Below are 13,081 nucleotides of genomic sequence, written 5' to 3'. Positions count from 1 at the left end.
GCTTCACTTAGCATAATCTGCTCTAATGCCATCCATTTCCCTGCAAATTCTATGATTTTGTCATTTTTTAATGCAGAGTAATACTCCATTGTGTATAAATGCCACATTTTTTTTATCCATTCGTCTATTGAAGGGCATCTAGGTTGGTTCCACAGTCTTGCTATTGTGAACTCTGCTGCTATGAACATCGATGTAGCAGTGTCCCTGTAGCATGCTCCCATGTTCATTTTTTGATAATATAAAAAGCCTTTCAAATCTCTATGGCAGTAGGGCTAACCCCCACCCCCTGTGCACACACACACTACTGGAGATAGAATCCAGAAATCCAGCATAAACTCTACCACTGAGCTACATGCCCAGCCTCAATAGTTCTCACCTTTTAGTATGTTTTGGAAATACCTAGAGTAGTTACCAAGATGCTTGTCTTCCTGAACTCCTGCATTAGCAATTCTGATTCTTTAGGTCTGCAGTGGTCCTCAGGAATCTGCATTTTAGGTAAGTAGTCTAAGTGCTTCTAATGTAGATGTTCCATAGAGATTGTATTTTGGAGAAACTGTTTTTTGAGAAGCTAGAGGAGAGTGTAGGGGTACATCAGAAGATGAGGAGTTTGGACAGGGTGGTCTGGTTGTGTGGTGCTGCAGTCATTTCTCCAAAACATTACTCTTGCTATATTGCTACAAATCTATCTATAATAATTGTTTTAATTAACTTTATTTTTATTTCCCAGTCTTCCCTGTCTTACTAGTGCTTAGGTAGTGAGCACAGTGGTTAGCTTTTTTAGTGGCAACTCATCTTTGCATTTGTGGGGGTCGACTTGGAGGCACCTGCTAACTCTATCAATCAGTGGATTGACTGTATAAGTCTATTTTTTGTCATTCTATTTTCTCTCTTTTCTTTAAGGCAATGACATTTTTTATTGTATAATTTAAGACCTCTAAATTGGCAGGGGTAATCTGCTCTATACCTACATTCTCAGGTAGCTAATTAGAGTGGGGAATGGTAACTATTAGAGTTTGGAATTTTAAAAATCTCATAGCCCCAGGGAATTCCTGGGGCAAATTCAGGGGTAATTCTTCAAGAAATCCTCCAGATTTAAGGCACTGTATTAAAATTCATAGCATTTGGTGAGAAGAGTAAATTCTTATCCTAGACAAAAAGGTATCTAAGAGATGTCTTCCTCTTGGTGTGACTGATCCACTGTAGTGATACTCTATGAACATGTATTGGCTCACTAGTGATTTATCATGCTGTAGAGTAAAAACAAAACAAAAACTCCTCTTTTTTTTTTTATGAGAGAGAATTTTTTTTTAATGTTTATTTTTTAGTTTTCGATGGACACAACATCTTTGTATGTGGTGCTGAGGCTCAAACCCAGGCCGCACGCATGCCAGGCCAGCGCGCTACCGCTTGAGCCACATCCCCAGCCCCCCAAAAACATCCTCTTTCAAAGTCTCAGTCTATTCCTCCAAAATGGGATTTTTCTTTTATTGGTTGAGTAATTCATAAATATTTGTTCATAGTGGACATAAATGAAGCCAGTCTTCTGTATATTGTAGCTCTTTTAGACTTGGTAAATGACCCAGGTCAAGGGTAATAGAATGAATTAACACTTTGTCCTCAGTGCATTATTAATAAATATGTGTGTGCTCATGTGTGGAAGAATGAGGTTGAATTCAGTAAGCATGGAGTTTGGGAATACGGGCTTTGGAGGCAGACTACTTTTAAGTCCCTGTCACCACTTATACAGGCTGTGTGATCTTGAATTCCTTGCTTAGCCTCTCTGACCTTTAGTTCTTGACTTTAACTATTTCACCCAATTATTTTGTTTCATACATATCATCCAGAATTATTAGATAATTCACATACTTTCTGGAGTAAGGTGTCAATGAGTACAGAAAAACAAGTGTGAAATATTTGAAGATATAAATTTCTGAGACTGTTGGAAGGTAACTGTGCTGAATATTGTAAGTAAAGGCACAATGAATGCACAGTTCTGCATGTACTACTTAGCTTGCTGATAATTCAGTAGTAACTTAACATAGCAGGGTTTTTTTTGTTTTGTTTTGTTTTTGTTTTTTGGTGCTAAGGATCGAACCCAGGGCCTTGTGCGTGCAAGGCAAACACTCTACCAACTGAGCTATATCCCTAGCCCTTAACATAGCAGTTTTTAAAATGGAGGATTTACTGTTCAAAATTTTTCATGATTTTTTTTTTTTAATGAACTTTAAACCTGAAGTTTAAACGTCACGTTGGAGAACAAGAAGAGGATACTAATTTGTGGATTGGATACTGTGCTTTTCACCTGGGTGACTACAAGAGAGCTTTAGAGGTTAGTAAAATTAAAAAAAGTCTAACAGGAATGTGTTTAAAATATTATTAAACTTTGTATTATAATAATATCTATTCAGGTAAAATTCAAACAGTGTGGAGGGAAACAAAGTAAAAAAAGAAAACCAAAATCACCCTATCTGCTGTCCCCTGTCCTACTTCTTTATTAATAGAGGTCCCCACTGGCTTTTTAAAAAATGTATTGATTTAAGCTGGGCGGGATATTATACACCTGTAAACCCAGCGGCTCAAGGAGGCTGAGGCAGGAGGATCATGAGTTCAAAGCCAGCCTCAGCAAAAGCGAGGCACTAAGAAACTCAGTGAGAATCTGTCTCTAAATAAAATACAAAATAAGGCTGGGGATGTGGCTCAGTGGCCACAATTCAATTCCTGGTACCAAACCCCCAAAAATAAATAAATAAAATGTATTGATTCAGAAATCTATATATGTATTCCAGCATGTGAGTATGTATCTTGTTAAGAATTTCACTTTTATTTTGCTTGGTTATTTTCAGACAATAAACAAGATTGTATGATCTTTATGTAATTTTTTTATTATTGTAAGTATCATTTCTTTGTTAATCATTTTTCTTGATCATTGCAAACCCTACCCCATCTGCAATGATTAATACGTAGGAATATGGGTCTAAATAAAATTATAGATGCCTTATGTCAAGCAATTTTTATTTATAAATGAAATTGCTGAAACATTTCCCACTATTCTTACTCAAAATGTAACCTAAAAGGCTGGGGCTGGGGCTGGAGCTCAGGGTAAAGCGCTCACCTAGCATGTGCAGGGCGCTGGGTTCGATCCTCAGCACCACATAAAATGAATAAATAAAATAAAAGTATATTTAAAAAGTTTTTAAAAAGAATTTGAAGACTGCATAACAGAAATTAAAATATCCAAGGCCAGGTAATGAGGAGGTAAGTTGAAGAACAAAGGAAACAAGATTCTTGAAGGAAAAAAAGAAATATGTAAAGGACAGAATGGAAGCTGGTTATTGTTTGTGAAAGATATAGGGGAAAAAGTAACCTAAATGTAGTACAAAAATAAACAAAGGTGTTTGAGAAAAACGAGAAAGAGTATGTGGAAAATGCGGTTAACAAAGTGAATCTCAGAAAGGATCCTTGGTAAGAAATTAAATGCCTTTTTTGTGTGTGTATGTGGTGCTGGGGATTGAACCCAGGGCCTTGTGCATGTGAGGCTAAATACCTTTTTACCACTATTTTTTAAAAATATTTGTTTTTTAAGTGTAGATGGACACAACACAATGCCTTTATTTTTATGTGGTGCTGAGGATCCAACCCTGGTCCCACCCTTGCTCTACCACTGAGCCACAATCCCAGCCCCTAAATACCTTTTTAAACATAAAGACAAATTAAGAATTAGGGGTGTGGCTCGGTGATAGAGCACTTGCCTAGCACATGTGAGGCACTGAGTTTAATCCTCAGCACCACATAAAAATAAATAAATAAAGGTATTGTGTCCATCTACAGCTAAAAAATATTTTTTAAAAATAAAGACAAATTAACAAAAATTACCAAAACTGGAATTAAATACAGTGAATGAAAAAAAAATTTCATTTGGTAGTACTAGGGATCAAACCCAGAACCTCATGCATGCTGAGCAAGCATTTTACCTCTGAAATAGATAAAATGAAATAGAATGAAATAAAATTAAAGTGCATTAAAGCTATCAGATTTTAAGTTAATTGAATCTAAGTATTTAAATTTTTTTTAAAAATATTTTTAGTTGTAGATGGACATAATACCTTTATTTTATTTATTTATTTTTATTTGGTGCCGAGGATTGAACCCGGTTCCTCACACATGCTAGGCAAGTGCTGTACCATATATAAGTTACAATCCCAGCCCAGTATTTAACTTTTATATGTCTTTTTAAGTTAGCAAAAATAAAATATTTTTGTTGTTTTTCATGTCTGTAGTTTGTTATCATTATCAGTGTTAAATATGGAGAGGGGAAACCTAGTGTAGATTTAAGTGCACAACAGCCCTGCATCGGTAGGATTGAGCTTCAGCTTCAGTATCTCACTTTTTAAGGCATAGAATGGGAGTTGGTAAGATCCTCTAAATGGAAAGTTGTCCTATCTGAGTAAGAAATCTTATTTCCTTACAGAAGGATGGCCTATCAATTGCTTTACTGCCAAAATGAGATCACCACTTTACATGTATTTCAGGAATATGAAAATGCAACAAAAGAGGAAAATTGCAATCCTGAAGTCTGGGTGAACCTTGCCTGCACCTACTTTTTCCTTGGCATGTATAAACAAGCTGAAGCAGCTGGATTTAAAGGTAAGTTAATTCTTTTTTATATTTGATACTCTTCACTCAGAGTAAGAGTCATTTTGGAGATTTTAATACCTTTATTTTTTATTTATTTATTTTTATGTGGTGCTGAGGATTAAACCCAGAACCTTGCACATGCTAGGCGAGCGCTCTACTGCTGAGCCCCAACCCCAGCCCCAATTTTGGAGATTTTAAAGCTTCTTTTATTCTTTGATTATTGAAGCAAGAACCAACTTACATTAGAAAGCTAAAAAGTAGATTTATTTTTCAAAAAATACTGAATCTGAGCTGGGTGTAGTGGTGCACATCTGTAATTGCAGCTACTTGGGAGGCTGAGGCATAGGATCACAAGTTCAAGGTCAGTCTGAGCAATTTAACAAGATCCTGTCTTACAATTTAAAAAAAATTTGTTTTAAAACAATAGGGCTGAGGTGTAGCTCTGTGAAAGTCCCAGGTTTGATCCCCAGTAACACAGGAGGAAAAATATATTGGATTTGATCTGTGTTTAAAGGAATAGTTAGTTCCACCCTCACACTAATACCCCGCCCCCATCAGCCTGCATCCAAGAAGCTACAGCTCGAAGCAGGAGGATGAGAGAAAAGAAAGGGAAGGTATCTCTTAGGTCCCATCATGGTAGGACATTCATGCTGTGATATAGGTGTTCAGGCTCTTACGGCTTAGATTTCATAGCTTCTTTCCCAATTTCTGAGTGAGAAACCCTGTAACTTTAGCTTGAGGAATCCCGATACTTTCCATTGTAGTCATGACGGTCATCTCAGGAGGATTGCATTCAAATTTGTAAACAAGAGTAAGGGGAAGCAGAATTATTGGGGAAAGGAATAAGGATAATTAGAGTATAAATCAAATTAAGTTCAAGGAAATTTAGAGAAGTGGTAGGTAAGGGAATGTTTGTTAGGAAATTTGTTAGGGATGAATACATTCCAGGGAGGAATTCATACACACACATATACAAAGACATGAAGACAGGGGCGTGTGTGAGTGTGTGTGTGTGTGTACATACTAATCTTCATTGAAATGTGGAACTTGAAGCCTTTTTTTTTTATGTATATATTGGGGATTTACCAGCTTTGGGGTACTTTACTGCTGAGCTATATCCACAGCTCTTTTTACCTTTTTTTTTTGTTTGTTTTTAAAAGAGAGAGAAAAAGAGAGAATTTTTTAATATTTATTTTTTAGTTTTCGGTGGACACAACATCTTTATTTTATTTTTATGTGGTGCTGAGGATCGAACCCAGCGCCGTGCTCATGCCAGGCAAGCGCACTACTGCTTGAGCCACATTCCCAGCCCTTTTTTTACCTTTTTTATGAGACAAGGTCTTCCTAAGTTGCTGAGGCTGACTTTGAACTTGCAGTCATCCTGCTTCAGCCTTCCAAGGCATGTGCCACCATACCCAACTTGAAGCCTTTCTTGATTTGTACCCAAGTGTTTTATATGTATTAGTGTATTTTTTTCCTAATTTAATCATAAGGTCTTTTAAGGTGTTTGCTGTTATGTTTCTATACTTTGTGCTTAAAAGAGTGTTAGACACATAAAAAGTGATCAAGGTAGCTATTTCTATTTAAAAAAAAACCACACACACACATATATATTTTTTAATATGCTTTAAAGTATGAATTTTTTTTTTTTTTTTTTTTTTTTTGTAAAAGGGATGAAGAATTAGCTGGGTGCAGTGGAGCATGCATGTAATCCCAGCAGCTTGGGAGTCTGAGGCAGGAGAATTGAGAGTTCAAAGCCAGCCTCAGTAACAGTGAGGCACTAAGCAACTCAGTGAGACCCTGTCTCTAAATAAAATACAAAATAGGAAATAAGGCTGGGGATGTGGCTCAGTGGTTGAGTGCCCCTCCGAATAGGAAAATTTCTAAGAGCACAAAGGATATTTGGAACTTGAAAGATGTTAACTTTTGTTTGGCTGCCTGTTTAAGTGTGGTACATCACTATGGTAGAGGACCCAAGAGATAAAAGTCTGGGCTATTAGGAAAATACGACATATAATTGTGGAAAAGAAGATTTCAAAAAAGAATTGAAAAAAAATACTGGGTTGAAAAACTGAATGCGATTGGATTCATGCGCATACAGAGATGACTACAATTATCTGCTAACATTGTTTGGTTCAATATATGAACAATACCAAAGTGGGCTGTTGTGCTCTTGGACAACATAATAGAATCAGATAGGGGAGGAGCAGACTCTTAGAACATTTCTCTTGTTCTTGATGTTGCTGTTACTACTCCAGGTAGAGATCAGACTCAATATTCATTATAGTAGACACATCTCAGGATCAGATAGATAAGGATTTAGGGAAATTCATCTGAGAATCATTTTATTTTTTAAAAGGGATTAAGTGCCATAGACTCTTGATTTTTTAACAAGCAACTTGAATCTTTTTTTTCAGCTCCTAAAAGTCGACTCCAAAATCGCCTGCTCTTCCATTTGGCCCACAAGGTATTTATGTTTTCATTTCAATTTTCTTTTTTGGTATCAGGGATTAAACTCAGGGGCACTCAACCACTGAGCTACATCCCCAGCCCTATTTTGTATTTTATTTAGAGAGAGGATCTCACTGAGTTACTTAGTGCCTTGTTTTTGCTGAGACTGGCTTTGAACTCAAAATCCTCTTGCCTCAGCCTTCTGAGATGATGGGATTATAGACATGTACTGAACACCCAGTGATTCTAACACTTGGCTCAAAAATGTTTTTGTTTTAACAATATTTTTCTCTTATTTTCTTCTGTTAACAATAGAGAAAGCGGCTGGGTGTGGTGGTGCAAGCCTGTAATTCCAGCAGCTTGGGAGGCTGAGACAGGAGGGTCATGAGTTCAAAGCCAGCCTCAGCAAAAGCCAGGCACTAAGCAACTCAGTGAGACCCTGTCTCTAAAGAAAATACAAAAATGGGCTTGGGGGGCTGGGGATGTGGCTCAAGCGGTAGTGCGCTCGCCTGGCATGCATGCGGCCTGGGTTTGATCCTCAGCACCACATATGAACAAAGATGCTGTGTCCGCCAAGAACTGAAAAATAAATATTAAAAAATTCTCTCTCTCTCTCTCTCTCTCTCTTTAAAAATGGGCTTGGGATGTGACTCAATGATCCAGTGCCCCTGAGTTCGATCCCTGGCACCAAAAACAACAACCTAACAATAGAGAAAGGCAATTAACTATAAATTCCTGTTGATAGCATTTCTAGAATAAGTGGAATATAGATGTTAATTTTATTGGATTTTCACATCATTAATGATCTTTACCCTCTTAATTTATTCAGAGGTGTTAAGTTTTAGTTATTCTTAGAGAACAGTCATTTAACAATGTTAGTGTGCTTCGACTATCCTATCATCTCTTAAGAAACAGACTCAGAGGTACCTTGCTCTGACTCATGGAAATAAATATACATTTTTCATAATTGCCTTAGGGCAGTAATTTTGACCATTATAATGTTATATTTTAAGTTATAATTTTTAAAAAATATTTTATTTTTCAGTTGTAACTGGACACAATACCTTTATTTATTTACTTTTATGTGGTGCTGAGAATCAAACCAGGGCCTCACATGTGCTAGGCGAGCGCTGTTCTACTGTGAGCCACAACCCCAGCCCCAAGTTATAATTTTTTGAAATATAAAATTTATACCCATGTATTCTATCAAACAAAATATAAGTAAGGAAAAGAGCAAGTGAAATAATATCTACCATATTAAAAAGTAACTACCTTTCTGGGCTTCGGTTGTGGCTCAGCAGTAGAGTGCTGCCTAGCACATGGGAGGCCCTGGGTGCGATCCTCAGCACCGCATATAAATAAATAAAATAAAATAAAGGTATTGTGTCAACTACAACTAAAAAATATTTAAAAAATAACTACCTTTTAATCTTTTAGAATATCTCTTTTAGGATAGATATTTTTTATTAGAACTTTATAGTTATAGTAGTAGGGTTTATCCCGACAAATTCATAGATGCTTGGAAATCGATTTCAGTTCATGATCCCACCTTTCCCTCCTGTCTTCCCTCCCCTCTTCCATTCTCCTTCCTCTACTAGACATTATTTCACTCATCTATTAATTTGTATTTGATTGGTTCTTTATGTTATTTTATCCTTCCCTCCCCCTTTCCCTTATTTTACTCTTGCTTCCACATATGAGAGAAAGCTTTTGACCTTTGAGTTTCTGAATTTGGCTAATTTCACTTAACATAATATTCTCCATCTCCATCCATTTACCAGCAAATGCCAAATTTCATTCTTTTATGACTGAGTAGAACACCATTGTGTGTGTGTGTGTGTGTGTGTGTATGTGTGTACACCTATATTATATATCACAAAAATTTCTTAATCCATTCATCTATTGACAGGCATCTGGATTGATTTCCTAATTTAGCTATTGTGCATTGTGCTACTAAAAACATTGACATGACTGCATACTGTAGTATGTCAATTTTAGATCTTTTGGGAAAATACCAAGGAGTGTGGTAGTTGGGTCTTGTGGTGTTTTCATCCGTTTTTTGAGGAATCTTCATATTGCTTTTTTGTGCCATAATTCGTTTAGATTTCCTACTTATTTGATTTTTAAATTGCTTTTAATTTTTAGTTGTAATAGATCATTTTGAACGTTGTAGAAATAGACTTACTTATTGAGTATGAATTACTTTATTATTTTTTAAAAAATATTTTTATTATTATTTTTTTAGTTTTAGGTGGACACAATATCTTTTTAAAATTTATTTTATTTTATTTTTTTTAGAGAAAGAGAGAGAGAGAGAGAGAGAAGAGAGAGAGAGAGAGGAGAGAGAGAGAGAGAATTTTAATATTTATTTTTTCATTTTCGGCGGACACAATATCTTTGTTTGTATGTGGTGCTGAGGATTGAACCCGGGCCGCAAGCATGCCAGGCGAGCGAGCTACCGCTTGAACCACATCCCCAGCCCCTGGACACAATATCTTTTTTTGTGTGTGTGTGTGGTGTTGAGAATGGAAAACAGTGCCTCATGCTTGCTAGGCGAGCGCGCTACCAGTTGAGCCACATCCCCAGCCCATGAATAACTTTAAATCTTTTAATTGATATTGGTAAACTGTTTTATAGAAAGTTTATCAAATCATTCATAGGAAGTATATGAAAATAAGTTTTTTGTACATTTAAAAATTGTACACTCTTAATTATCTCTTTGTTTCTTCCTCCCTTTACTAGTTCTGCCAATTTTTACTTGATATAATTTTCAAAATTGGTTATTAAGTACACACAGATTTAGAATTTTTGTGTCCTCCTTATAGATTGAAACATTCATTATCATGAATGTCTTTCCTTATCTCTAAAACTTCCTTTTTGTCTATTTGTGTAGCTACATGATGGTTTGGTCAGTGTTTGTCTATTGTATTTCTTTATCCTATTGTATTTACTTTCTCCCTTCCTGTGACCTTATAGTTCAAGTGTCTTCCTTATAAACAGTATATAAATGAGTTTGAGGATTTTTCAATCCAGTTGAAATCTTTATTTTTTAAAAATTCCAATATTTGATTCATTTCCTAAATTTAATGTCTTTTACTGATATGGTCAGCTCAATAACTACCTTGTAATATTCATTTTCTATTTGTCCCTATGAATCCATGTTTCTCCTTTTTTCTTTCTTGTATTCTTTTTGTATTGATTTTTTTTAATTCCCTATTTCTCCTCCAATGGCTTGAAAAAATTTTATCTAATCAAACAGAGGTGGTTTTGGGGTGGGAAGAGAACACAAATATACAAATTTTTATACCTCTTGGGTATATAGATATGTAAATAATATACACATGTATATATACACTTATATTTACACATATATTCATTCACATACACATATATACATATATATATATACACACACACACACACACACACACACACACATACACACACACACACATATATATATTTGGGGGGGTACTGGGAATTTAACCTAGAGTAGCTTAACCACTGAGCCACATCCCCAGTCATTTTTATTTTTTAATTTGAGACAGGTTCTTGCCAAGTTGTTTAGGGCCTCAGTAAATTGCTGAGACTAGTCTCGAACTTGAAATCCTCCTGCTTCAGCCTCCCAAATGGCTGGGATTACAGGAGTGTGTCAACATGTCTGGTTGTGTTTAAGCTTTGTGCATTATTTTTGGGTCTTGGTGCATTTCCTATGGTGTTTCCAGATGTGCCTTCCTTTTTTTTTTTTTCCTACTGGGGATTGAACTCAGGACCTCATGCATGCTAGGCAGGCACGATACCACTGAGCAACATCCCTAGCCCTTCTCCCTTTTTTTTTTTTTTTTAATTTGGAAAGTTGTTTGGTTATTAATTCTTCAAATATTCTTCAGCCTCATATTTTCCTCTTCTTTCCTTCTAGAACACCAGTAATATGTACATATGTAGATATTTTCATTGTGTTGTATATAAACCCTTTTTCACATTTTCCTGTAGAGATTTTTTTCATTTTATTAATCTTTCTTCAGTCATATCTAATCATCTATTAAATTCATCTACTTTATTCTTAATTTCATTGTGTTCTTCTTTTGTAAAATTTTCATTTTATTTTTAACATTTCCAACTCTCTCTCTCTCTTTTTTTTTTTTTTTTTTTATANTAATACATTCTGCCGTCATATATTAAAAAAAAAAAAAAAAAGAATACAAGAAAGAAAAAAAGCAGTGGGGGGTTGCGGCAACATGGATTCATAGGGACAAATAGAAAATGAATAGTACAAGGTAGTTGTTGAGCTGACCATATCAGTAAATACATTAAATTACATTGAGTGCTGGCTATTGTATATAAAAACAGAGAAGGCCAGGCAGAGTGGTACACCTCTATAATCCCAGCTTTTCAGGAGGCTGAGGCAGAAGGGTCACAGGTTCAAAGATAGGCTTGGTAATTTAACAAGCCCCTATCTCAAAAAATCAAAAAGACTGAGAATATAGTTCAGTGGTAAAGCACCTTTGGGTTCTGTCCCTGTACTGAGGAAAAGAAAATAAAAAAGAAGAATGAGAGGAGGAGGAGGGGGAGGGGGAGGGGCAGGAGGAGGAAAAAAAAAAACAAATACAGAGACTTTGGATAATTGAGAATTGACAGATGCCCTTAGAGAATAGTGGTGGCAAATATCAGCCTTATCTCTATCTCTCTGCCTTAAATAGTCTGTCTCTCTCCCCCTCTCTCTCTCCCTCTCTCTCCTCTCTCTCTCTCTCTCTCTCTCTCTCTCTCTCTCTCTCTTTCTGTCTCTCTCTCAGGGGATTGAATCCAGGAATACTTAACCAGTAGGCCACATCCCCCTTCTTATTTTTTATTTTGAGAAAGGGTCTTGCTGAGTTGCTTAGGGCCTTACTAAGTTGCTGAGGCTGACCTCAAACTTTTGATCCTCCTGCCTTAGTTTCCTGAGCTGCTGGGCTTACAGTGGATCTTGGTGTCTGAGTCTTCAGTATCTTGGTAGCTTTCTAATGCCTTCACACAGATATTTTTAAAAATTTATTTATTTATTCTAATTTGTTATACATGAAAACAGAATGCATTTTAACTCATATTACACATATAGAGCACAATTTTTCATGTCTCTGGTTGTACACAAAGTAGAGTCACACCATTCGTGTCTTCATACACGTACTTGGGGGTAATGATGTCTATCTCATTCCACTATCTTTATTACTCCCATGTCCCCTCCTTTCTCTTTGCCCTATCTAAAGTTCTTCCATTCCTCCTATGCTCCCCTCTTCCATCCCCCTTATGGATCAGCATCCACATATCAGAGAAAATATTCATCATTTGAGTTTTGGGGATTGGCTCACTTCACTTAGCATAATATTCTCCAACTCCATCCATTTACCTGCAAATGCCATGATTTTATTCTTTTTTAATGCTGAGTAGTATTCCATTGTGTATATATACCACATTTTCCCTATCCATTTATTTACTGAAGGGCATTTAGATTGGTTCCACAATTTAGCTATTATAAATTGTGCTGCAATAAACATTGATGTGGCTGTGTACATCAGTGACAAATTCTCTGAAAGAGAAACTAGGAAAACTACCCCATTTACAATGGCCTCAAAAAAATTCACACAGATATTTAGTAGTTTTCAAGCTTTTCTAGTTTTCTTGGTGAGAGGAATGTGCTATAAAGCTACTCCATCATTAATAAAAGTTGAAATCTTTAATTCAGTTTTGAGAAATATAGTTTATTGTTTTTCTTCTGATGACAAAAATAATGAATGTTCATTATTGTGCTTTTAGAAAATCATTAAAAAGGGGGCTGGGGATGTGGCTCAAGCGGTAGAGTGCTCGCCTGGCATGCGTGCGGCCCGGGTTCGATCCTCAGCACCACATACCAACAAAGATGTTGTGTCCGCCGAGAATTGAAAAATAAATATTAAAAAAATTCTTTAAAAAAAAAAAAAAGAAAGAAAGAAAATCATTAAAAAATCATACGCACACAACC

At 36.0% G+C, this 13,081-nt stretch overlaps 1 protein-coding gene across 2 annotated transcripts in view; it reads left to right on the top strand.

Annotated features, from left to right (window-relative positions):
* The window catches only part of Ttc26 (tetratricopeptide repeat domain 26), a 69,150-nt gene that overhangs the window by 2,814 nt on the left and 53,255 nt on the right, over positions 1-13,081 (top strand). For both annotated transcript variants that reach the window (XM_048786856.1, XM_015493784.2), the window contains exons 3-5: positions 2,237-2,329; positions 4,530-4,644; positions 7,053-7,102. In XM_048786856.1, the coding sequence (XP_048642813.1) occupies positions 2,237-2,329; positions 4,530-4,644; positions 7,053-7,102 (258 nt within the window). The remainder of the gene's footprint in view (positions 1-2,236; positions 2,330-4,529; positions 4,645-7,052; positions 7,103-13,081) is intronic.

Source organism: Marmota marmota, unplaced genomic scaffold (assembly GCF_001458135.2).
Source record: "Marmota marmota marmota unplaced genomic scaffold, marMar, whole genome shotgun sequence".
Lineage (NCBI taxonomy): Eukaryota > Metazoa > Chordata > Mammalia > Rodentia > Sciuridae > Marmota > Marmota marmota.
Note: the sequence above shows the minus strand (reverse complement) of the source record. Positions and strands in the feature narration are given on the sequence as shown.